At 41.0% G+C, this 23,456-nt stretch overlaps 1 protein-coding gene across 4 annotated transcripts; it reads left to right on the top strand.

Annotated features, from left to right (window-relative positions):
* The first annotated feature begins 7,873 nt into the window (after positions 1 to 7,873).
* Positions 7,874 to 23,366, top strand: septin4b (septin 4b). Of its 4 annotated transcripts, none has more exons than XM_063907183.1 (14): positions 12,492 to 12,574; positions 13,792 to 13,920; positions 14,908 to 15,231; positions 15,575 to 15,671; positions 15,781 to 15,867; positions 15,984 to 16,107; positions 16,292 to 16,426; positions 17,218 to 17,335; positions 17,507 to 17,608; positions 18,494 to 18,590; positions 18,746 to 18,908; positions 19,206 to 19,250; positions 20,116 to 20,212; positions 21,639 to 23,366. In XM_063907183.1, exons 2-14 carry the CDS (start codon positions 13,822 to 13,824, stop codon positions 21,705 to 21,707), a joined length of 1,557 nt encoding a protein of 518 aa, XP_063763253.1. In that variant the 5' UTR covers positions 12,492 to 12,574; positions 13,792 to 13,821; the 3' UTR covers positions 21,708 to 23,366. The 4 variants fall into 4 exon arrangements, with proteins under 4 accessions (XP_063763255.1, XP_063763253.1, XP_063763252.1 ...); XM_063907182.1 differs by having other exon boundaries at positions 12,498 to 12,596; XM_063907184.1 differs by lacking the exon at positions 19,206 to 19,250 and having other exon boundaries at positions 12,498 to 12,596.
* The last annotated feature ends 90 nt before the right edge of the window (positions 23,367 to 23,456 follow it).

Here is a 23,456-nt window from a genome sequence, read left to right as displayed (position 1 = left end):
AAACAGGACAGCCCATTGTAAAATAGGGACAGTGAATACAACCGATTGTTGATCATCACAGTGTTTTACATACTCTGGTGACAAGTTTTATACTAAAAGGACTAACATTGACTCTGTGGTCCTTAAGCTGTCCAATATACCGTATCTACTGTTATGTTCATGTGTAAGTGAGGTAGCAGGCTATGCAGAGCCTGAATAAATATTAGCATGCCCCACAGGATATACCCAAACACTCCGGCTAGGTAGCAGTTACCTAAATAAACCAGAGGTGACAGCCCTCTCTGCAGTTTTTGCACCACAGTGGTTTAACTTGCCTTGAGTTCTGGGCTTTCTTTTTATGCTTGGCTCGTCATAACCATAACAGTGATTATTGTGGTTCTGAGATTTATAAAAATGATGATGTTTTGTTTGATACTTTAATATTAAGAGTTTGGTGATTGTAGTTCTGTGAAAGTAAAGTCACAGCAGAGCCTTGTGTTTGATACTGCGGCTCTCACCTTTTCTCTTTCCTAAGGTCTGTCAGTAAGCTTTTTTCTTTGTCCATCAATCTGACTTTCAAACTCAAGCACTCTCTCTCCCTTTTCTTCTTTTCCACCATCGCTGCTGCTTTTGCAGCAGAGCACCAGCCAGTCAAGCCCGGGTTGCAGCATGTGTCCGTGTGCAGCATTACGTTATTAATGTCTGCCTGTAAGACTGTGTAGCTCTCTGCTGGAGCTACGAAAAACCTGGAGCAACCCGCAGTCACTGTCTTCTTCTACTGGGTCGTGTTTCTGTGTGTGTGTATCTTGGCCATCTGCAGAATAGTACGCGCAGCGGGTCGTTTGCATGGTGATGAAAATTGAGATAAGCATGGCTACCTCTCCTGGTTTATAATCTGAAGAGGCATGCACATCGGTCATGTTTTAATGAAGCTGCCTTTAGTTGTTTGACAGTCTGGCGCTCTGATCAGAACGGTGTCCTTCAAAACAGTTAACAGTATTCATAGGGAAAACTGTATATTTGATAACATGCTAAAGACTGTCTGCACTCAATCTACAGACTCGGTATGTCTTGAGATGGTTCATCCTGTTGGCAGTGTCACTGAGGTGAGCAAGTGTGGGACTTCGCCTGGCATATATAAGGAAGTGGTAGAGGAGTGTGCATCCGAAATAATAAGGATGCATGCCGCTTGCAAATGGGTTAGCAAAACATTTATTGGAGCAGCTAAAGTCACTGGCATCACATATAAGTCATTTGGCATGGCATCCCATTCATGTGTGGGTACTACTTGTGTTGAGGTTTCCAAGCTTTTTTGTGGTGTGTTTGGGCATCAAGATAAAAGAAGCTGATTACATCCGGGAGGAGGAAAACAGATGGGAAGTGAAAAAAGGAAGGGCACAATTATGTGTATTTCATGTTGGAGCCCAGGCCAGTCAGGCACCTGCCCAATAGTCACCATAACGCCCATAACGCCATCTGTTAAGGCTACAAGTCACAGGTTGACTCATGTCTCTATATCCTTATAAAAGAATCGCAGAAATGGTTTAATTAAAACCATTCTGGGCTTGTCATGTAAAAAAAAAAAGGCCTCTAAATGTGACAGTTCACTTGTCAAACACCTCAGACTGAATAAAAGTGTTGAACCACATGAGAGCAGAGACTGTTGAGGCCAGATGGAGGTGGGAAATCAGCTCTAGTTGGCTCCTTCACAATCGCAGGTGAGGCCCAGATGGAACAGCTTTCCAGCTTCAGTGTGAAGAGAGATCTTCTGAAATGCTTACCCAAATATTATGCTAATGGATTTTATATTCTAATAACTCAGGGATTCTTCATGTGGTGTCTTCATCCTCTGAGAAAAGCTGCTCTCGGCTGAAGTTAGGGTGCTTAGGTGCTTGTCAATCAATGATGATCCTAACCATTTCGACATACGAGATAAAAAGCTCAATCACCAGGGAGCTGACACAAACCAAAACCAGGTGAAACATCATTATGTTCTTTATTTGGGGAAGAGATGTTTAACTATTGTATATTATATATCTCCCTAACTTTATTTATGTAAGCCTACAGACCAACGCATTTCTTTGTCATAGATTTCTAAAATGATGCTTACTTTGGAAAGGAGCTGGTACAGAGGATTTTACTCTCAAACACTCAAGTACTCTCCGCTTTAAAAAAGTTTAACACTTTCAGAAATCGGACTTGTTCTCACTCAAAGTAACACTTTTGCAGTATGGTGTTGGTGAGATCTATTGTGTGATGGCTGTACCAGGACTGAACATGTACGCTGACCATCTGCTTTAAGGCTTGTTGTGTGTGACATTTTCCTCTTCACTCAAATATACATTACTCCTTACTGTAACAGTCTGAAGCTGGTTTTTGTAGCAGTATGTTACCTTTTCTCTATGATCAAATACATCATTTGCAATCCTTCCAACGGCTTCCTCCAATCATTGAAATCTGCCCTTAAAAGACGACCTCTTTTATTCTAGATGTTGAGAGTTTTCCTGGGAAAGGACATCATAGAATGAACTTGTGTTTAGTGCTGTGTGATCCTCTGCTGACTTGACATTTTTGTCAGGCACACACACTGTATTAACTATTGATCAGGACAAATGTTTTATTCAAGATACCGTCTCTCAACTTTTGAAGATAGAGTTACCTACAGATTACATTACCACCCTGCAACTGGCCTGTGAACCGTTCATTCTGTTGATGTTTCTGACTATTCTCTCAACCTTCCTGAGATGTTTTTGTTTCATAAGATCCAACTGGATTCAACAGAAAACATTTCAACTAAGTTAAAGTTAAGTTTAAATACAATGTCTATCCAAACTTCGCTCAATAAACACATCCACATACTGTATCACGTCTGTTTTATAAAAAAGCTCTGGTCTCTCAAATGACTTAAGTCTGTTAATAATGCCGCCAGGAGGCCTGTGGTAGGAGAAAACACAGTATTAGGTAATGGGAATAGGCTAAGACACTAGATCGCACATAAAAAATAAATAAATGCTAAACCTTAGAAAACCTTTCCATAAGGCTGTGTTAAATGGTAAATGATCCCTAATAGTGCACACACAGCTGCTGGTTTGTGTTGCACATTACATTTTTATTGTTACAGGGCTCTGAGCTCAACTAAAGGTAAGTCTGTGTCAACAAAACACATGTTTGCATTTTGAGGCAATTAACAAAAAAGTTCGATGCCAAGCTCAAATTTGGCAAAACAGGGCTGATAATGTTAATGTAGTGTTAAAGCTGCACGCTGTTAAACTTCACAGATATCTCCAAGGCATGTGTTTTGCCTGTGGTGCAAACTTACTCTGTAGTCTAACTTTTTAATGGATATTGCACATGATGTAATGAACAGTCAACCTCCAACACGGCTCGCCCTGGGGACTACTTGATGCGGTTTTTTCAGCTACTGTTGCAAATGTAATGAATCCCAGAATAGTTTATAAACTTTCTGTTTGTTTCCACTTTAGCAAGAAATAAAACCCAGTCCAGACAGTGATGTAATTTTTCTTATTGAATCTGTTCACACACAATGCCAACACTGTTTCAGCAGATCTGTGGCTCCGACTTCAGACTTCACCCTCTTCAGAAGCATTGTGATAAGGCCAGCATGAGCCAGAACTCACACAAGGTGGTTTTGTGTTCATGTAATTTGGGAGTTATTGACTTCCTTTCTCCAGGGCAAACGGAGTTCACCAGCCTGCAGATGTTGATCTTGTTGTTGCGGCGGTCGCCTTTTGTCTCCGATGTGTTGGTTTTTCTCTGCTCTGTTTGGGTGCAACTCACCAGTCTAACTATAATAATAACACTTCACTAGACTGGATCCAGGTCAGCTTGTTCTGCGGTCTAGTTGTGATTCAGCTCACTGAAAGTCAGTAGAAAACGCTACATTTTATCATTCCTGGTTCCCATTTTGATTAATGGCTAAACAGTAAAAAGTGCAGCTCAATGAAATGCCTAGCTCTCTGCCAAAGATGGTGGAATTAAAGTGTTCACGAGGTGCCAGACCTTTTGGCCTCGGTAACACTACAAGCTGTAGTTTTGGATTAATTGCGCAAATAATTTTTTTTGTATCCAGATTTTGGCCACTTCTGCCTGCAGTCTAAATGTAGCCTTGTTGTTTTAAAAGTGTAATTTCAGCGTCTAAATCTGGTATTTAAACAATTCCTTCTTAGTTTCAGCCAGTTTACATTATACCATCTATGCGTCTTGTTAATGGTGCAGTTCAGTCTTCCCAAATTCTTGGAAAAGATCACAAGCAGATTGTTTCAAACATCCTAAAAATTCCGAAGTTGATAAACCATAATTGCCTTAATTTCTGCTGCTTTTCCCTTTGATTATTTTTGTGTTATTAAGTAGCTCTCTCAAGAGTAATGAGTAAAATAGAATAAAATGTAGCTAAAATGATCTTGAGACAGATTTTGGGCCAGCATGAAATAACACTCTCTGCAGGCAGAGGGGGTTCCTGTGGGGTCAGTGGACATACCAACTGGTATTACAGTACATGACGCATAAATCTGGCAAGCAATACACTTTGTTAAGCAGTTATGTGCCTCCTAAACCTGTAAACCTTCAGATGGAAGTTGATTGAATTACATGCTGGGATTAAAATGAGTTAACATGAACAAAGGAATTCCTCACTTGTAATCTGGAAAAGCCCCTTTTTGTTTTAAAGTCATCCAGTAGAAAACAAGCCCCTCCACATAAGCCTTTGTTGCACCATGCCACCTTTGTAAGTGGGGAAAAAAACAAAGTGAGAAAAGACTTGAGCTGCTTTCCAACAGGAATCTCTCTGTCAGATAAAGAGCCTTAATTGAATGGAGCAGGAAGTGGAGGAAGTGTAAGTTCAGCAGATCCAACGTTCCTCGCTATTGTTGAATAATATTTATGTTCCTGCAGAGAAGGTGGATATTTGCTTCAGAGGGCGTCAGCCTCTCCTGACTCTCACTCTGCAAGATGTTTCATCCAGTTTCTCAGACAGCTCAGGAGAAAATGTATATCCAATTCAAAGTTTCTGCATATTTTCTGCATATTTCCTGTTGAATTCAAACTATACAAAGTATTCAGTCTTTCCTGGATTTTCCTTATTCTCTTGTAGAAAACACCCCGCTGTAGATGAAGTCACAGGATTTTGCGTGCTCGGGGTTTAAAGCGGTGTAGAGTGCTGCGGGCATGGCATATTTTCGGAGGCCAACTTGGAAGTTAGCATCTTACTGGTTTCCTCGTGAAAAGCCAATGGAATTTTCCATTAGATTTGGTATATTGCAGAAAATAAACTATGTGGTAAACAAAGACTTACACATTTTGTTCAGCTAGATAATCTTCACAAATAAGCCACTGGTCCCAGAAGTAAAAGGCTAATGTTTGCTTATAAACCGACTACACCGCAATCCCATGACTTCAAATGACCACCAATAAGCTAATGCAGACTATAGTTCAGCGTGACACAGTTTAGTTGTCTTGTTTTGCCACTTGTTCTTAACTGCCTTTTTTAGGACACTCAAAACTAAAGAGTAGGGCATTAGCTGCTGTATTCTATGTCTATGTTAACTTAGTCAAGAATATTAGGACTTCTACGCAAAATACATTTTGACATGTCACAGTAAGAAAAGCACACTAGTGTATATTACCATGCATGAGACACACATACTTTTCTAAACATCTGCAGCTACACCTACAGTCCTGCTGTTTTTTTCCCAGTCATAAGCAGCAGGTGGCACTGCCCCCCCTCCTCTGTCTGCTCCCATAGGGCATGGTATCCTCCTCTGCAATAAGTAAATTACATTTTGTTCTTACCAGCTCCATACACATACAAAACAGACAGTCATGCTTTGTGAAGATGCAATTAGTCAATCAGACTCCTCTTGTTTGTGAGCTGGGTTCTTTTTTTGAATACCAGCCTTTGTTGGCTTCAAAATGCTGGTGTGTGTGTGTGTGAGCAGTGGCTCCTATCAAGAAACTCTTTCCAGCCCTGTTGGACCCGAGCCAGGCGACCCCTCAATGTAAACAGGGACAAAGAAACATTTTAATTACGACCAGCAATGTGATCCTCAAAGCACCAGACAGCACTTTTCTTTCATGTATGTCTGACCCTTGTGTGTGTGCAGGACAACGTTTGACTTAATGCATGTAAGAGTTTGCGTGCAGCCTGAGATTGCACATCTAAAGCCTTCCATCCCTCAGGCCCTGTCAGCCTTTCAGACAGTCCATGATAATCACCCTCATGATGAGGAGCAGCCAGAGAGGATTACAGCAGACCTGAAGTCTTCTTCCCAGACAACATCTTCCTTCCAGGAAGTAACGTCTCCGTCTGTGAGCATACATTCAGCCCCCTCTCATCCAGGCCAGTACCGTGCATGTGTCACATTAAGAGGGGGGGTTAAGTGAGATTTGCCTACTGTGTGGTTTGTTGGACTGGCATGTCTGTTGACCTGATACTATTTGTGTTACTCTCTTTCTGCTACTTATGGTAGTTATTACTGTTGTATACGTTGGCACACTTTGCAGGGCGAGTTATTAAGATTGGGATCGTGTTACGTTCAGTTCTTCCTCCCATAAGTAGAAAATGAACTCTCAGCTCATTTCTGCCTGCACTTTTTTCTCTCCCTTTCTTTCTCAACTGAATTAGTGAAGATTAGGTCCCAGACACAAGTTGCACTTTTATGCCTCTCTTTTTACAAGCCATACAGTATATCACTTAGACCAAATGAGCTCATTCACTTTTGTACAAGATCCAAAGCAATCACTTAATCACAAAATCCTAATTCCTTAAGAATGAGTGAGTATAACAAGACCTGCAAAGCACAGAGATCCATTCGAGATTAATGAAAAAGCTTTGTGCCGTGGCCCACATAAGTGTGTGTGTGTGTGTGTGTGTGTGTGTGTGTGTGTGTGTGTGTGTGTGTGTGTGTGTGTGTGTGTGTGTGTGTGTGTGTGTGTGTGTGTGTGTGTGTGTGTGTGTGTGTGTGTGTGTGTGTGTGTGTGTGTGTGTGTGTGTGTGTGTGAGAGAGAGAAAGACAGAGAGAGTGTGTCTTAGATAAAAAGATTATTTGTAGCATATAGGCCACAAGACACCTCTCTTCCACATCACTGAAACAGAGACACACACACACACACACACACACACACACACACACACACACACACACACACACACACACACACACACACACACACACACATACACATACTTGTACCACTCTGGCCTTGACTCTGCCAGCTGGGAGGTCTGGGTTAGATGTGACGGCCATTGTAAGAAGTCATGTGCTCACTGCCTTTGTAATCCTCTGATGCTCGGACTCCAGTTTTGGGCTTTTTTATATAACTCTGGTTTGATTGATTCATGTTCATTCACCTTTATTGCTCCTGACATATCTCAACTCATTTGCACTCTGCATACATGCACATGTTATAGTGACAGAGCTTTTGTGTGTGTGTGTGTGTGTGTGTGTGTGTGTGTGTGTGTGTGTGTGTGTGTGTGTGTGTGTGTGTGTGTGTGTGTGTGTGTGTGTGTGTGTGTGTGTGTGTGTGTGTGTGTGTGTGTGTGTGTGTGTGTGTGTGTGTGTGTGTGTGTGTGTGTGTGTGTGTGTGTGTGCAGTCATATGTGTGTTGTGATCAAACATGTGTTGCTTTAAGATTGAGGGCACGACAGGATTGTAGCGAGGCGACAGGGCAGATGTTGTGGAGCTCCCTACAGAGCATCACCTCCTCTGAAGTCAGGGTGCCTCTTCAGACACAACCTGCCGTCACCTCAGCTGCTGCGCATCTGCATCTTCAGCTTCCGATTGGCCAACACAACAGAGCAGGGTGGAGCTATTGAGATGCTCCAGACAGAGTGGCAGAGATTGAATGTGTACCTGTTTTAAAAAAAGATCTTTCCAGTGAAAGTGTGTGGGGGTGGGGGGAACTGGAGAACAAAACTTGATGCCATCTGATTGGTGTGGCAGGGAATCGTTGGGTGCCCTGAAACTCAAGAAGTGACACTTTTTTTGTCTCATCGGTCTGGTGAAACTAAAGGAATACTACGAGTTCTGAAGGGACAATATGGCAGCATTTCTAGAATCAAACAGTGACACAGAGGTATGTGCTCATTGCTTTCCTTCCAGCTGACCCTGCAGTTAAGTGCATCTCTGTGTTTGTGGCTTGCTCTGTGTATTTCCTCTCTTGCTGTGCATCATAGTCCTGGCTGCAGGTTTCCCCTGTGCATACAAACGACATGTGTGTCAGAGTATAGATCATCCATGAGCTGGACTGTTCACATGAATGCATGTGACCAGGCATTGTGCTCAAGCATGAACATGTATAATTAAAAACAATTGTCAGCTGAGCCACAGTACTGAGAGGAGTATCTGCTTTCCACATGACTGCAGTGAAGTCGAGCTTTTCCCGGCTGTCCACCTCTGAGATGTTAAAGCACATTCGTATTGATCAGCTGTGACAGCTTAATGCATTGAGAGTGTGGTGAGTGTCTGAGCCTATGATGGCTGACATACTAGCATTTTATTATATTCATTTTACTTAAGGTTTTTAAACAGAGAAACTGTTTGTCTAAATTGAGTTTTCTGTTGATTTTTGGTCACATGGAGTTGGGCATCAGCTCTATAGTTGTGAGTGTTTGGTGAAGGGGGCCTATTTCTTTCCCTCTCTCTATCTGTAACTCTTTCTGTTTGTCTCTCTCTTACTTTCTCTTTCTCTATCTCCCCCCCCCCCCTCTCTCTGTCCTGAGCCAACTTCACACAGAGCCCTGCTATAACCAGCCAAACAACCACAGCATTCACACAGAGCGCACATGGCTCACTTCACCACCTGCTGCTGGCCTCACCACGAGGGGAAACCTCACTGGTATTCTGCCTGTGCATTCCACAACATTCACTTCTGAAACAATGTTGTTTGTGCTTTAAAGCCTTTGAATAGTTTTGTTAATATTCCAGTTTCTTTTTAGAACTGGTCTAAAAATGTAACAGGAGCTTCAGACCACCGTGTATACAAATCAGTATCTGCATCTCCGTTGTATGCTGCAGCATCTCGCACACTTGACCAGCATACAGTCAAGTAAGCATTCCTGCCAACAGGGGCAGAGTCCGACAAGCTAAAATGATGTAGCATTCATTGAATAATAACATAGTAATTATTGTAGCTGGATTACAAACGACTCTGTAGAATGCGTTTCATCTCGAGCTGAAATATGCTTTCATCATAAAAGGTCAATAACAGCGTGCTGTATTGTTTCTTTATGCCTGATGGCAGTTTCTGGTTGCATTTACCATGTCATACAGAGAGCACATGAAGTGGGCTTTCCCCCGAGAGCTATGTTTCATGCAACAAATCATCGTCCATCAGCACCGTGGCAGCCAAGTCCACTGCCACCATCCAAGACTAACAAAGCAGCGAAGTCAACCACACAGCTTATTTATGTTGCGTTTCATGTCCTTCAATTGTTTCTCAGGCACTGCATGGGCTTTAGTCCCATCGTTAAATCTATCCCACATCTCTTTAATGCTGAAGAGGCTTACAATGGTGTCCTTGATAAGCTTTAACTGAAGTAGGTATGTGTTTGTTTCTGTTGTGCAGCAACCTACCATTTCCCCCGTAGACTGCTTATTAAATTTAATTAAACCAATGGAGCTACTGTATATACAATAAACTGATCGGTGGTCAAATTGCTGCTTTAGCCCCACTTTACTCAGTTCACATGACAAACAGGACATTCCTGGCCAGCATCTCCATTAAGATCATAGATTAAGATGAAGTTCAGCATGTGGGTCTGTTAAGGAGCTGCACGCAAGAATTCTGAAAGAAGCATCCATTGACATACCTTTATTTAATGTCTAAGTATGTCTAATGTGATTGGGGTAGAAAAAGTTACATGATTATGTCTCGCTGTGTGAAAGCTCATTTATCACAGGCTGCTTTGTTTTTGTGTGAGGCGTTCCAGCCATGTGTCTCGCTCCACGCTTCGGCTACTCTATGGCACTCTGGACGTGAACCAGTCACCCTGTGGCTTCACCTGGTCTGAGGCTTATTTATTCTGTTCCATCGCTAACACACCCCTGCACGCATCACTGCTGATAAAGGTTGCTTATTTTTAGTCACCCTCAAGAGGAACTGAAATGTCAGATCGGCCAGTTATGGAAATTATAATTGGTTCAGGTCTCAGCTGTGACACGTTCCACTGGGAGGCTCTGTGTGGCCCCCTGATGGAAATGTGTGAGTCCATTACGTTTATTCTAGTTATAGAAGACTGTCTGCACATCCTCTAATTAATATTGCAGAATAAGGATGTCTTTATCTTACATAAAGACATCCTTGAAAGGAGCTGAAGTTTTTGGGGAAATGGTTAACCCTTCCAAACTTTATTTTTATAGGTATAATGACTGGGACTTTTCTCTATTGCTATAGCTCACTAGATCTGGATTGATGTTTGTAATGCAGTCAATCATATGCTACATGAGTATATTGATGTATCTGCTACACACACGACAGCCTGAATCTGTTTTTAGATTGGCAGTGATGGTAGTGGCCATATTTTTCAGTTTGACGATACACATATGAAAACATAAACAGCACATATCTGCACAGTCTGACTTCCACCTGGATTGGGGTGAATATGTGGAAAACTAAAGTTGAGTTAGTGATGCAAAAGAGTAATTCAGTGGGATTAGGTTCAAGCAAAGGATCGAGTGATACTGCTTCTCTGACAGGAGACACTCAAATAGCTTAATAAGGTTCTGAACAAGTGGAAATGTTTTCTTGTGGAAAAAGTGCACACAGCAAAATCTGAATAAATCTGTTTTAGGGTTTGTTGAAGTGTAATGATTCTCCTATATCCTTTGCCAAGTAGCTCTGGTCATGGATAACTCTTCAAACACTTTCTTGTTTGTGCAGCTTTCTCTGTTCATCTCGGGCATCTACTTTCTCCTGAGTCCCATCACATCTCCTTTCTTACTTTTCCTCCGGCTGACATGTCGTGATATCAGACATGGAGCTCAAATGGAAAATGTGTGTTTTTTAGCCTGTAGGCATGTATAACAATAGAAAGGTGCTCTTCACAATGAAACTCCTTCCTTTCTCAAATGCATTACACCCTCTCAGCTGTGTTTTTTCCAAAGACTTAAATATCAAGACTAATTACCTCATGGACTTATAACCTAGCTGTTTCAGTGGTCATCATGCCGCTGTGTTTCTCGTACTCCCTGTAGCGTCGATAGTCAGATTACTTTTCAGAGCAACTTGCTGCTTACATTTGCATATGAATGAGGAAATCTCCTAATGCTAAATGTGCTATGTGACGACAGGTATATAAATAGTTCCCTAATGAATGAATTAATCATCTTAATTAGTGAACTCATTAGCATGGCAGCTTATGATTAATATATCATTTGTTATTATAATGTGATGTTAAGCAGCAAGTGGCTCTCATTGCTGCATCGTGATCAGACGAAGTGAGTGAAGTTCTGCTTTTCTGCCACATTCACTTTACTGCTCATATAGAAGAAACTGCTTGTTAAATTGTAAAAAGAAATGAGGAAAGGAAATTAAAATAAAGTTCTCCACAGATTCTCTCTCTTTCTACAAAGAATCCCTCAGGGAAATATTGCATTCTTTAACAATGTCTTTTTCGTTGACATTGCCATGCCAGTAAATATACACTGCCCGGCCAAAAAAAAGGGCACAAGCCTGTGGAGGCAGTGCTAGGATCTGGGGTTGCTGCAGTTGGTCTGGTCTAGGTTCAGCAACATTATGTGCCCAAAGAGTGAGGTCATATTCACTACCTGAATATACTGAAGGACCAGGTTATTAATCAATGGACTTTTTCTTCCCTGATGGCACGGGTATGTTCTAAGATGCCAGGATCCATCGAGCTCAAATTGTGAAAGAGTGGTTCAGGGAGCATGAGACCTCATTTTCACACATGGATTGGCCCCCACAGAGTCCAGAACCCAATAGAGAATCTTTGGGATGTGCTGGAGAAGACTTTTCGCAGTGGTCTGAATCTCCCGTCACCAATACAAGATCTTGGCGAAAAATGTATGCAAGACAGAAATAAATGTTGTGACATTGCAGAAGCTTGTGGAAACGATGCCACATTGAATGCGTGCCGCAATCAAAGCTAAAGGCGGTCCAACGAATATTAGTGTGACCTTTTTTTTGGCCAGTAAATATATATAGAGTTCCTATGGTGTGCTGCCCTTTTCACTGTACATGTCATGCCTTTAGTCCTCATCGATAAGTATTTTGGAGTGTAATTTAAGCCATGGAGAATCATAGGTCTGATAGTCTGTTGGTTTTGTCTTGTCTGATGAAAAGCTCCACTGCTAGAACTTGTAAGTAGATCAACGATACAGCGTGTACTCGTGTGTATCCTGTGAACACCGATGCGTAGCCAGTCAATGCTGCTGATCAGCCCCGTGGCGCTGAGTGGCTCGATAGGATGAAGGGCGCTGCGTCCTCTGGGATGGAGGCGTATAAATACTGGAGCTCTGGTCTCCCACTGCCTGCTGGATTGGGCAGGAAGAGCTGTGTATGCAGAGGCAGGACGAAGAGGCTTAGCGGGGCTTTAAGAGGCTGAGAGACGGTACCACAGGTGAGGCTCTGCGGGAGAGGAGGTGAGGATGTGTGCAGATACAGGGAGGCTGGTTTGTGAGTTGATGAAGCAACTTTTAGTGTCTACTTATCTAAAGGGTTGAAGGCATGTTGAGTTTGAATGTTGTGTTTGTGCAATTGGGATCGTAGCAAGAGATTACAAATGGTGTATCAAATATTTGTTTCGATCAACCTGTTAGCTTTTTGACCAAAGAAATTCAAGCACTTAGGAAATTGAATGATAAGCTTCTTAGCATTTTTGATCCAAAGTTGTCAAAGCTTTGCAATTGAGCATCTCTTGATGTGGGTCACAGGATCCGCCATGTTGGTCATTGATCTCTGTTAATCGTAGCACAGTAAAGCAGGTCACTGATTTCCTAAACTGTAAAACTATCAATTCTCCTCTGCCCTAAAGCTCTAAATCCCAGAATAATTAAAACTGTAGACCTCGGAAAGAGGGCATAAACCATGACTGCCTGACACAGACACTTTTCCTAAAGGATTATATGAGAAGCGTTTTATAATCTCTGGTTCAGAACTGATAGAGGAATATCAATATAACTTCAAATAATGTGACATTTTTTCAACTTGCAAGCACATAAAAACAAATAGCGGATGCTGACGTTGGAGTGACTTAGACAGTTGAATGAAATCTTTGGGCCGATGTGTGATTTTATGTGTTTAACTTTGCCGTTCATGAAACAATTAAATGGCTCACTCCATGATGTTACTGCAGACTCTTTTCTGCTGACACTGTCCGCTGCTCGGTCTGAAACACCGAATAGAGCGATATCAGATTAACTAACAACATTAGGGAGTGCTTTTATGGCAAGAAGTCAGATTTGGCCAACAATGTGTTGGAAGACTGTGGAAACAGCAGCCCTCAAAGTTGCTCTGCATCACTAAATCCTCTGTAGTCACTCTTATCTGTTCTGCAATCATACCATTTGTTCTGTTCAATGGTGTGCTCTTTCATATGTCGTTACTTTGACTTCATTTAATCTTTTTGTTTCTATTTTTTCCATTCTCTGTCTTTCCTTCATTTGTCTTTTCTGAACATATTTACTCCTTTTGTCATACCGCTCCCGGCTCTTGAACCTCATGCACCTGATTTCCATCTGGTGGCGGTCTTCCTGCTCCGGCCTCTCCTGCCATGACCCTCCCTCTTCTTGACCCTGATAAACCTTTTTTACATGTGTGCTCCCCTTCTGGTTGGAGATCGCAAAGTTCACTTTAGCTCCAGTTGCGATGGAGGACAGTGACCATGAGGCTCACTTTTCATCAGATGAGCATAACTCCTGCCCTGCCTCCCCTAAACACAGCATACCAGACCATGATCTCAAACAGGTACCGGTGACACCTCCTAAACTGCCAATGAAATTCCACATCTTATGGCAGTCTTTGAGTGATAAAGTCAACTGCTTAGCCATGATAAAAAGCAATATAGGGAGTTTTTCTACAGACCAAATGTTCTTCACCTGTCTTGTTGCAGCAGCCCATTCGACCTACCCCTCAGCTAATGCATAGTGCATAAACACAACACGAGTGCAGAGTCACAGTATAGGCCTTCAGCTGGATTTAAATGGCATCATTCTATAAGGCCCCTGCATTATTTATCTCTATGCTAGCTTAGAGACTTTAGTTTTCTGTAACAGGAGTCCAGAATATGCAGCCTACACCTCAGCTGTGTATCCTCTTACTCTTATTTTGTCTTCAAACTCAGTGTGTATTACATCAAGAAATCCAGGGATGAAGAAAATCTAAGGAAAACCCTAATGCCTGAAATTACCCTATTCATTTAATAACAACCATAAAAAGGCCTTTTCTTGCCTCACATTAGCTCTGCAAAAGTTATGATGTGTCAGGAGTTTTATAATCCTTAATGTAGGAAAAACCCACTCTCCTCTTTCAGGAATGTGGAGTTAAATGTACGCCCCAAGTATAACAGCTCATTCAATATTAGTGATAAAATAACACATTTCCACTGAGGTCTGGTATTATATTTCACCTCTAACACATTTTACTCATAAATGATTATAGAAAGTGATTCCCAGCTGTATTGCAATTTGTATTATTTACCCTCACAATAAAAAATTGCATCTGTTTTCCCTATTTTCTAAAGCGACCTTGGGAACCATGAAAGGCGCTATATAAGTTTAAATTATTATTATTATTATTATTAAAGTTTAACACATTTTCCACCGTCTTGATCTCCTCTCTTCCACACCGACACTTAACCTTTCCTCTACCTATCTTTGCCTCCACCCTCTACTTTCTTCCACTCATTCCTCTTCACCGCCTAAACCTCCCCCGTCAACTGTGGCACCCCTCTAGCATTCAGGCCATTCAAACGACTCCGAGGTGGAGAACATTATGCAAGACCCTCACCACCAAGGAGGGCACGACCACCATGACCACAAGCACCACCTCCATCATGGCCATGAGCCTCACGATGCAGGCAGGGAGGCTGAGGGCGAAGACCGCCCCCACACCCCGTCATATTTGCGTCCCCCTGTGGCAGGCAGGGCTCAGTCGGATTCAGGTTCAGAACCCTGTTTACCGCAGAGCAAGAGTGTGGAGTTTGACTTGCCGTGCCCCGTCAGCCCCCCCAGACCCAAGAGTCCCTGGGCTCGATTTGACCCGTACGACAGTAATGAGGTAACACAAGGACAGGAATCCCACAGAGATGTTTGTTTGCTGTAATGTGTCGAACACTTCAGACTGATGAAGACAGGTTGACTGATCCTTTGCCTGAAACTAAAATGTTGCTTCATGTAGTCATAAAAAAGGTTGAGTTGTGCGTTATTATCTTGTGGAACAGGTTGTGATTGGCCCTGTGATTTTATATTTGTTGTTTATTTGGGTCTCACACCTTTTGTTGGAAATATCCTTTTAATCCGACAATCATATTTTTGGAGAGGTTAAAATGGCGCTGAAAACAGTTTCATGGTGATGGCCTTCCTGATGTGTCGTTCAATTTGTTTGTGTGTATATTTTTTAGGACCAGGATAAGGAATACGTGGGCTTTGCGACGCTGCCGAACCAGGTGCACCGTAAGTCAGTAAAGAAGGGATTCGACTTCACGCTCATGGTGGCAGGTAAATCCTCATTTGCAGATTAGCTGATATTTGATCTTAAACCCACCTTTTAGTTTGAAGAAAAGTCTTAAACCTCGCTATTTTCGTCTTTGTTGTTCTTTGTTTGAAGGGGAGTCTGGCCTGGGAAAGTCCACCCTGGTCAACAGTCTCTTTCTCACAGATCTTTACAAAGATAGGAAGCTGCTCAATGCTGAAGGTAATGGAATCACAGCCTTTGATATACTCACTTTCTGTCTTCCTTTTTAAGAATAAGCACTACAATGTGTAATGGTTAATAATAACAAAACGTGTCTTTTCGTCTCCTTTTCCTAGAGCGAATAACACAAACAGTAGAAATCACCAAACACACAGTGGATATAGAAGAGAAGGGGGTCAAACTAAAGCTCACCATCGTCGACACACCCGGGTTTGGGGATGCTGTAAACAACACTGAATGGTACTTAAAAATCATTAACGAATCATCTGATATCTAAGAAAAGGACCAACTGGATAAGAGCCACAGAGCACAGCAGGATAGCCTTATATTTACTCTGCTGTGTTTAAAACTCATGTGCCGTAGCTCGGCTGTTGCACAGTCAGCATTGCCTCGAGATTGAACATCTTTGTGTTTTATTCTCTAGCTGGAAGTCCGTGGCTGACTACATCGACCAGCAGTTTGAGCAGTACTTCAGGGACGAGAGTGGCCTCAACCGGAAGAACATCCAGGACAACCGCGTACACTGCTGCCTCTACTTTATCTCACCCTTCGGTCATGGGTATGACAAATCCTCAGTTAGGAGTTAGGATTAGTCAAACCTCTCTCTCCTATATTACTCCGAACAATGGGGAACATTAACCCCTCTCGACTGCAGTGTGTAATGTCTGTGCTAGCATTTGCACACCAGTGACACAGCATTTTTTCCCCTGCACACAACAGAACACACCATCTGAGTCATTTATCGTACAGAACCAGTATTTAACTTCAATGCGTTCAGCCCCATTCCTGTAAAAGCAGTGTGCTCCTGTCAGAGTTAGAGCACTTCTCAGCTGCACTGAGGTGGATTTAGTGCCTCCAGTGCAGTGCTTTAGCGCTAATCAATCCTTTGTGCTGACTTGGTGCTTTTTGCTGCTGCTGTTCACATGCACTGTTCCATATCAGTGTGCTCATTAAAGAACAAATGTTCTGTAAACCTAAGTAATGCTGCAGTGCGTGTTCAAAGTCCCTGTGATGGAGTAACTGCTCCATCTGTTGATGAGCTTCAGTCATTACTGATCAGATAGCAAGAGGTCACATACGGAGCAAACCTCTACCACAGTGATTGACCAGAGACATCGTCTAATGTCTAGCAGTACATTTTATGATTCTAGTGAGCAACTAAAGACGGGATAAAACATTTAATTATTGAATTGATGTATAGGAGATCACACCACTTGATCATCACACAGTAGAGAGTGATATCCAGGCAGAGGGCAGATCTCTGCACGTACAGACAGACACTTCTGCTGGGTCATCAGTGATGATTGACGGGGTTTATTTCCTTGTGGCTTTCTTTCGTGTCTCTTTTAGCCTTCGGCCTTTGGATGTGGAGTTTATGAAAGCTCTACATGAGAAGGTTAACATCGTCCCCATCCTGGCAAAAGCAGACACACTCACCCCTAATGAGGTCAAGAAAAAGAAAATCAAGGCAAGGCTGATCTTTCTGATGTGATCTGATCTTCTGATCTGATCTGATCTTCTGATCTGATCTGATCTGATCTTTCTGATCTGATCTGATCTGGATAAAATGTTGATCTATTTTATTCCATGAATGAAACTTCTTTCACATGTCCTTTCTCCATCGACTGTTCCCCCTTAGATCCGAGAGGAGATTGAGCAATACGGCATCAAGATTTACCAGTTCCCAGACTGTGACTCTGATGAGGATGAAGACTTCAAGCAGCAGGACCATCAGCTGAAGGTAAGAGCTGAGCAGCCAGATGTTTTACCTCTCTGGTCTTTCTGTCCCAGTCCGACGCATTTTACAAAGTTTGGGATTCACAGGCTGTTTAAGTCAGCAGAGCACTTGGTTGCCATAAATAAAATGAACGCTTACATGGATCAGTCAGTAAACGACATACATAACTTATAGCAAGTAAACCATCATACATGTGTGTCCTTATCTTACAGGATTTTAATTTTTAGAACCTTTTTTTGTCATGATTAAAACCGAGAGAATCCTGGTTTGCTTTGTCTAAAAATTGCGTAGCTTATTAGTTGAGAGCAAAACCATTCAACTTATTGGGAAAACCTTTGGGAAAGTTTTGATACTTCTTTATATTGTCTGTTTTTTCAGTCAATAGGGATATCAAGTACTACAACTCAAAGATTATCAGTTAATATCATGTAATGATATCAAAATGAAATAAAAACCAGACCATGCAACAAAAGACCTTGGCAGTCAGACCACTGCTGAATACACACTCTCGATGAGTCAAGTTTTTTGCTCTCCCGTCATCATTAGCTGGCAGCGGAGCAGTGTCTATCTCTTTCCTCTGTCCTTGAGTAGCCTCTGATGTGTTAAAACTGCAGCAGAGAAATTACAAATAGTTCAAATAATGAATATGAAATCATGATTAAATTGACATAAATATGTAGTTTAGTTTTAAATGAGAGTAAGCAGAAGTAAGCAATAAATGTAAGATGGCATATAGGAGGCTAATGTGGAAATGTGAAAACATAACAATAAAAAACCTCTGCACTGCACCACTCACTGGTCCAGCATTATCTCATGTACACCCTCCCCTTACAGATATTTTTTAAATGTTGTTTTAATTTCATGATCCTCCTCTGTTCTCCCAACAAGGAAAGCATCCCATTCGCAGTGATCGGCAGCAACACGGTGGTGGAGGCCAAAGGAAAGAGGGTGCGAGGCCGACTCTATCCCTGGGGCATCGTAGAGGGTAAACCTGTTCTCCTTTTCCACCACAAATTAAATCGATTTGTAGTAACAGAAAGTATAACTGCCTGTAGAATCTGTTTGATTCCTGGCATGATTCAGTATCAGCAGACTTTTTAAGAATACTTTTTAAATTGATCCTCCCTCTGTGCTTTGCAGTGGAGAACTCGGCCCACTGTGACTTTGTGAAGCTGAGAAACATGCTTGTAAGGACGCATATGCAAGATCTGAAGGACGTGACCCGGGAGACTCACTACGAGAACTACAGAGCTCACTGCATCCAGAGCATGACCCGCATGGTGGTCAAGGAACGCAACCGCAAGTACGCTCACACAGAAGCAATCACACACACATTTACATACTGCAATCAAGTGAAGAAGAAATATTAGACATTTTAATATCAGAATAATAGACAATTCAGGATCAATATCAGGAGAAATCAATAAATAATCTGTAAAACAAATCTGTAAAAGTTGTTTTTTAATTGTTTTTGATTGCTCCTGTATTTAACACAACCTTTAACCTTTTAACCTTAGGTGTATATAGGTAACTAACATCCTGATTCCTTTAAATGTCTTTCTCTTATTTTAATACACTATTTTTGTACTTTTTGTTATAGTGGAACAGAAATGAACAGGAGAACTGAGCAGACATTTCAACAGCGGTAATAAAATACAGCTCACATTTTATCAGAAGTTAGTCTTGTGTCAAGTTACATATTAATCCCAGAGAGAAAGAGAGGCTTACATACACATCACCAACAGGGCATCGGGAATCCCCACCTCAGTCATGTAGTCGTCAAAGAGAATTAAAACACATACTCAGTGAAAACAGTGAGAAAATATTATCACAGAAAATAATTGCAGAATAATTATGAATTTGGTAAACTGGTTTACCCCCAACTTACAGTGTTTGTGTTGATACATGTTGATAATGTTGCTATATCCAGCCAGTTTGTAACACTGCAAATATGTCAATACTGCAATACTTTAATCAGCTGGCCCTAGGCCCAATCACCATTGGGTTAGTCCCTTCAGTGATAGATAGTGACAATTCCTTAGTTTGGAATCCTTGAGATTCAAAAACAATTTCCCCAGATACTTCCTTATTTTCTGTGTAAGATCCATAAGTATATGTAATAACCATTTTGACAAACACATTTTTGCTGAATAGTTTAAATTAGGTCTGTCGACAACATTTTGAGGGCAACTAGAGGTAGATTTAAATAAAACCATGTGAGGTACTGTTTGGATAAGCTTGTGATTTTGATTGTTATATTATCAGCCACAGCTGGTCTCTACCTGGTGTCGGCTTTGATAGTTTTGAATTGGACTTGTGGGCACCATGAGATTGCTAGACTTTACACAGAATCACATGAAGTTACCAAACAGTTTCCAGGCTCAGTGTCTTTCACAGATCAGCAGTTAAATCCTTCTGTCAGTACAACTAGCCAATGATATATCAGATCCAGATACACCTTTGTGAAACAATAAGTGTAGAATTTCTCTGTGACGTGTTTCTCTCTGCAGTAAACTCACCAGAGAGAGCGGCACAGACTTCCCCATCCCCACAGTGCCCGGAGTGGACGATGAGACAGAAAAGCTCATCCGAGAGAAAGACGAGGAGGTACGGCATGCTGACCACCAACTGGACTCGCAACACCAACACGAGCATGAGTCCGAACACAGCCGCGAGCACTCAGAGCCTCAGCCGAACGCAGAGACACATGCAGAGCACAGAGATATTTCTGATGAAGCCCTCTGAGAGTTCTCAGCCTGCAGATAATGTTCATCTATAAGATTTATTGGAAGCACACTCGGCTCATGTTTTCTGAGGTTGACAATGAGCAGCCTCGAAAACATGGTTTAGTGTAAATTCAAACCCCTTCTCCCCTCTCCTTTTTTACCTCAGTGCGGAAATATTAGTTAAACTAGGCACTTATATTTCATCATTCATATTTTATTCCTCAAGAGCAAAATAAAATGTGCTTGAAATATGATTTACATTGTTTCTTTTGACATTTGGTTAGAAAACCTATTGTTAAAAAATATATACTTTTATATAATTTTAGGCTCCTCATATTTAAATTCATCCTATATTTTCCTGTTGCGTTATCTGAAGATGACCTGAGCAGAGAGACATTAATCTACATGGTGTTAGTTTTCATTTTAATCAAATACACACGTTGTGTTTCCGGTTCCTTCCCTCCTCCCACTAAATCCATTTACAGTATTTTATCAAATAAAGAGACAGTTTTTCCTCATTTGCTTTTATTTTATTTGTACAACAAACACTAAAATGTGCTTAAAACATTAAAAACAATAGAGCCCCAACAAACAATTGATCAAATAATCTGAAACTTTTTCAAAAGTTAGTCATTGTTCAAGCACAAAATCTACACACTTCCTGTTTCCAACTCGTCAAATGAGAGATTTTGTTTTTGCTTTTCCTTGTTTTAGATTATATTAACATTAATATGTGTTGGTTGTTCAGATAAGAACACATCAGTGTCGGCTGTAGGAAATGTGAAGGTTAATTTCTTACTGTTTTCTGAGCAGAGCATTAATCCATTGATTTCAGTATCAATGAAATGGGCAATTAGTTTAAGATGCATCACTTAATCGAAATAACTGTGACACTTTGCAATCTCACTTTGTGTTGGGAAAATGGAAAAGTGACATTTTTGGTAGTTGGGTGCTGTGTTGGAAACATTGTCAACTACAAAAAAACAATCTTACCATAAAGCTGTTTATGTTTGTGACACAGTTTCACTGGATTCCAGAAAAAGGTCAGATCAGTTAATCAGATCTGAGTCTTGTTTTGCTTCTTCTTTATTATTAAATACTTGAAGGTGTCAGCGGTTCACTGCGGTTGTTCAGGTCATGTGATCTAGAAAGAGCTGTCTGATTTCCCGGCTGTTATTGATGTGTTGCCTGTGCAGTCATGTGTACATAATGAGCCTGTATAAAAGGCTGGATACCCAGATCTCCCATTGCCATGAATGCAACAGTAGATGACTCAGCAATAACTCTTGTCTCTTCTCTCCTAACAGTTGCGGCAGATGCAGGAAATGCTGCAGAAGATCCAGGATCAAATTCAAACTCAGAAAGATGGCTATTAACACAGGACAGTGTCTCTCTGTTGGTGGGATTAAAGGATTAAAAAAAACACAAAACCTTTTGTCCCTCTTCAAGAACATTGACATCCCTCTCTGTCCACCCGCCTCCACCTCATCAGCGGCACGATTCTCTCGGATCAGGGACCTGCGAGGAGGCGGTGAGATGTTCTCACATCAGCGTTTTCCTTTATCCTCTCTGACTTATCACTGCCGCCAAACACTCCACCCTCTGCTGTTCTATCAAAAATAATTTTGACTACCGTTTGTAGAATACTCGTAAATGATAAGGATGGTTAAATAGCAGCGTATGTTGTGGTCAGACTTTTTAAACATCAGATTTTTTTAGCCACATGATCACAGGGTTGTTTTATTTTACTTTTTTTTTTACATGAAGTCTGATTTGAGGTTTACATGTGGTGACCTGCTCAGATTTGGTGCAAGTGTGTTTTTCTCATTATCTATAGGTCAACATGCATACTATTAATAATTTAATTTTCTTTATCAAACTCATAAAGATTTGTTCTTCCATTTCTTTAACTCTCTTCTGTGTTCCTGGTTTTATTTGGACTTCACTGCCTGATAGTATGTATGGTTGATTGTTTTATGTACATTTCCCTTCAGCTGAGGTTCCTGATGATTCATTTGGTTTAAGGATTGTTTTGGTTTTAATTTAGTTTTAAGTGTCTGCATGTTTTTCATAGGTTCTGCCTGACATCATGGATGCTCAATGCTGGCCAGTCTTAACGCACTGCAACGCTTACTGATTGCCATATCAATGTTTAAAATAATATCACTTTTTACATGGCAAATGGGTCCTTTATTATTTGGAGAATCCTCCCAAAAAAGAGTTGTATCAAAGTGATGTCCTCTCGCGATAAAACCACCACCAGTTCACATGAGAGCTGATGTCCGGATTTTGAATATGAGACTTGCATGAGGTGAGTGTTCAAGGGAAGGGCCATGCAGTGTATTTATTTTTGCATGTGTTGTGTGAAGGTTTCTCTGATGCAGATCAATTAAGTGATCGTAAGGTTATTTATGGGCAATGAAAAAAGATGTAGCTACTTAGTTGTTGGGGAAAATATATTGAAAAGAGGTGGTTTTCCGTTTGGTATAATGTTGTCCTTAAGGGAACTCATGAGTTGGATGTGTGCTATCCCTAATGTTTATCTTTTTAACCAAAGCCAACAATGACCAACTTCATTTTCCAACATTTTAATTTTGTGTTGACATGAAGAATTTGACTTGTCAAAGCCAAGAGTAATGAACAAAGTTATTGGATAAACTTGATTCTCTTGTTATATGTTTCTTTGTGACCCCTTTATTGGAACTGATATAACTCCACCATGTTGCGTGAGCTTTATGTAAAAAAAAAAATTACATTCCTCAAATTCTGTCCCAGAGTCAGGTATTGCTATTGTTTCTGAATTTGTTTTATATTAAATTTGTCTTTTGTTATTCTACTTTTTGGAGTATATTTATGTAATAAAATTATAAATGAAATGAGGATGGAGAAGACAATATGTACAAATTCTAATATTGTAATAAAATATGAATATAATTTCATGTCTCCATCTGACATTGGGTTTTGCTTTTGTGTTATGAAAATGTAAGCAGAAGTGAATGATATGGCTTGATTTTAATAAATAATTTAACCTGTAACACATTTATTAACTATTCCTATAAATATTTCCATCCATTACAAACTGTCTGTTGTAGGTCTAATGCTGCACACTAATGAATGTGTGCAGC

This window comes from Eleginops maclovinus, chromosome 18 (genome assembly GCF_036324505.1).
Source record: "Eleginops maclovinus isolate JMC-PN-2008 ecotype Puerto Natales chromosome 18, JC_Emac_rtc_rv5, whole genome shotgun sequence".
In the NCBI taxonomy this organism is placed as follows: domain Eukaryota; kingdom Metazoa; phylum Chordata; class Actinopteri; order Perciformes; family Eleginopidae; genus Eleginops; species Eleginops maclovinus.
Note: the sequence above shows the minus strand (reverse complement) of the source record. Positions and strands in the feature narration are given on the sequence as shown.